The following is a 3,258-nucleotide window of genomic DNA, read 5'->3' as shown; positions in this document are numbered from 1 at the left end:
CCAGCACTTTGGCACGTCGATACTCAAGGGCCCCAGCACGTGCGGATGCCAGGTCTACTCTCGGATAGCGAGGCTGTTCCAGGTGACGCTTGTGGTAATGCACGAGCACTCGGACGAGTTCTCTGTCGTTACCCCCGACGGCTCCGTACAGAGCTCGGGTACCCTGATCGTGGTGCGGTACAACAACGACTACACCGGTCTCTTGGTACCGCACGACGGGCACCGGGGCTACACGTTCCCCGATAGCTATGTGACGTACTACACCGGAGGGAGGCTGGCTCACTGCGTGAGAGGCTCTAAATGCAGGTATCCCAAGAGGGAGGTTCCGTGGTTGGACACGATCTCCATTTTCCCCCCCGAATACGAAAAGTTATAGATTGTGTATCGCGACCTGTGTTGTTGTCGGTTATTGTGTATTGTGCGACAATTAAAAACAACCTGAATCCTCATCATCACAGTGTGCCCTTACGTTCTTTGTGTCACGTTTCGTGTTTGGAGCCTGGTTTGTCCCTGTGTAAAATTGATTTAATGCAATTTACCAGCACGTGTACACATGCTCATACATTAAGCATCAATGTCAGACAAGAAAACAGCCATTGGTAATGATTCATTTCTTTATTCACACAATCAACGTTCAGCAGTCTTTGGAATACAAAACATATCCACAGATTGTACTTTGTACCACATAGTAAATTAAAAAACAGTAAGCGACGTGCATACGATTCCCTGATAATACGATTCCCTGATAATCCTCGTATCCTACAGTGGTGTGCACATATCACGCCACTTGATAAAATATACACGTGACCTATACATCGTACAGTAGCGTAAACAGAGGGGAGGATGGTTCTTATAGCACCTGTAAGCACATCAAGTATATTGAGATTTGCGGATGTCCGCCGACGTCCGCGTATGATGCAGTTCATACGGATATGTTAAGCACCACAGCCTTTCTGATATTAGGACGCGGGGACATTTGAGAACACAAGGACGAGCTCGCCATATACTGCTGCTCCTTCTGCTTGGCCTTGTACATGTAGATGTAAACGAGCGGGTTCGTCACGCAGTACATGTGACCCAGAACTGAGCAAATGTTCATTATGGCAGTCACGTTGCAGGTGATCCGATTGAGCTTCCAGTACACCACGGACACCATCAGCGGGGTCCAGCACATGATGAAGAAGCACATGGTCAGTATGGGCAACATAGAGGCTCTCCTCATCCGAGCGGCTTGCATGGTACGTTGCCTGACGTCGGACGTCTTCATGTGCTTCCGTATGCTCATGGATATCATGATGTTGGCAAACATTATGACGACCATGGGCATTATGTAGGTGGTCACGATCCTCACCCAGCCCATGGCCTCGTACGCCTCGTAGCTGTACAGTATCAGCATGTTGTGGCAACCCTCTCCCGCTCCCAGGGGAGTCACGTCCCACATGATGCAGTCCAAGAGTCCGATCACAGCAGGGTAGGCCCCGCATATGCTCATGATCTTGAGCTTCCATCGACGGGTTTTTTGGGGCGATTGGCCGGATGTGGGATTCCTTATGATCTTGTTGTACTTGACCACAGTGATGTAGATCAACATGCACACCCCGTACTGGAACGAGAACTGCAGTCGGGAGAGAAAAAAGAGAATAGAGGCACGTTTAATTACAACACACGGAACAGGCGATTACAATACACGTGGAATCGTCGATATGTTACTTTATGAATGTGCTCGGGTACGTGCACGTACCGTAGTCAGCATCCTTATGCTCTTGCACGTCACCCTGCCCAGGAGCCACTCTCCCTTAAGCAGGATTCTGTGGAGCCAGATGGGCAGCACGCTCAGGGTCACGATGTCGGCTATGGCAATGTGCTCAAAACAAAACTCGGCCACTCTGGCAGACTGGGTATTCGTAGTCTTTCTCTGCTGCAGCATGAGCATGTATATGTTGCACCAAAGCCCGATCGCGACGATCATCATGACAAGGCCCCCTGACACCGATCGCTCGTCTAAACAGGGGCTGATGTGAGGCTGCCTGGGGTAAGGCCCCTGGTACTCCCTTGAGAGGTTCCCTATCACCTCAGACATAGCAGCAGTCAAGTTCACCGAGCTTGGGGTAATCATGATTATGTCTTGGTCGTGTACCTCGCCAGGAGGATATAACTCAACCATGCGAATGTTATGCTTATAAAGTATCAGAGTTTTACTATCATTCTACGTGGATGTATCGTTCTACGTGGATGTGTTACTATGTATGTAATTAGATGTGTTATATTATCCTACGTGGATATGTTAATCTGTCTGTAATTAGGTGGATGTGTTATATTATCCTACGTGGATATGTTAATCTGTATGTAACTAGGTGGATGTGTTATTTATCCTACGTGGATGCGCTATACAGCCTACGTGGAGGTGTTAACCGGTATGTGACTAGGTGGATGTGTTATTTATCCTACGTGGACGTTATATACACATATACAGCTTACGTGGATATGTTAACCGGTATGTACCTAGGTGGACGTGTTAGAACACCTACGTGGATATGTCAATTGGTATGTACCTAGGTACATGTGTTATTTATCCTACGTGGACGTTATATACACATATACAGCCTACGTGGCTGTGTTAACCGGTATGTACCTAGGTGGACGTGAGTATTACCCAGCAGCTCGCTTTTCACTCTTTGCCTCCCGAGATGCCTAGCTACACGAGCGTGCTGTTAGGCGGATGCGATATCATCATGTGGATACCCGTACATCGCATCCACCCGGCACAGCTTTGCCACAAGTGTTGTATACACACAGAAGAACGCAGTCAAATCGTGAAATGTCTTTAAAACATGTTTTATTGTTTTTTAAGCACAAGCAATAAAGTTTACATGTAAAGAAACATCACAGGTTGTCGAGTGTCATGCCTTACTTGAAACGTGATAGATGCGAACGAGCAAGCCGATATATAACGCCAGATACGCCTAGGTACCTTTGGCGATGTAATAATGTACAGAATATACAGAATGTGAAACAGCGAAATGTAATATGCAATCCACAACAGTCGGCGATATACCTCGACGCTATGCTAAAATAAACCGGTAGCGGTCGATAATACAATAAAATAAATCATTTCAAAGAGCGTGCAGTTCGAAAGCAAAATGTCTATTGTAGCCGCAGTCCGAAATCGGAATAGGCGTCACGTGGTCAGGAAGGCAGCCGCCTCAGCACAGTCTCAGTTCTCTTTCCTCCACGCGCGAGTGGCGTAGCGTTCGGTAA

General features: G+C 47.5%; 1 protein-coding gene across 1 annotated transcript; it reads right to left on the bottom strand.

Moving 5' to 3' along the window:
- Positions 1–922: 922 nt before the first annotated feature.
- Positions 923–2,116, bottom strand: LOC311240454 (B2 bradykinin receptor-like; the record flags this gene model as incomplete). The annotated part of the gene is made up of 2 exons (XM_084329036.1): positions 923–1,615; positions 1,742–2,116. 2 exons carry the CDS (start codon positions 2,114–2,116, stop codon positions 923–925), a joined length of 1,068 nt encoding a protein of 355 aa, XP_084185162.1.
- Positions 2,117–3,258: the final 1,142 nt, after the last annotated feature.

This window comes from Notolepis coatsorum (assembly GCF_963971535.1).
Source record: "Notolepis coatsorum genome assembly, chromosome: 14".
NCBI lineage: Eukaryota > Metazoa > Chordata > Actinopteri > Aulopiformes > Paralepididae > Notolepis > Notolepis coatsorum.
Note: the sequence above shows the minus strand (reverse complement) of the source record. Positions and strands in the feature narration are given on the sequence as shown.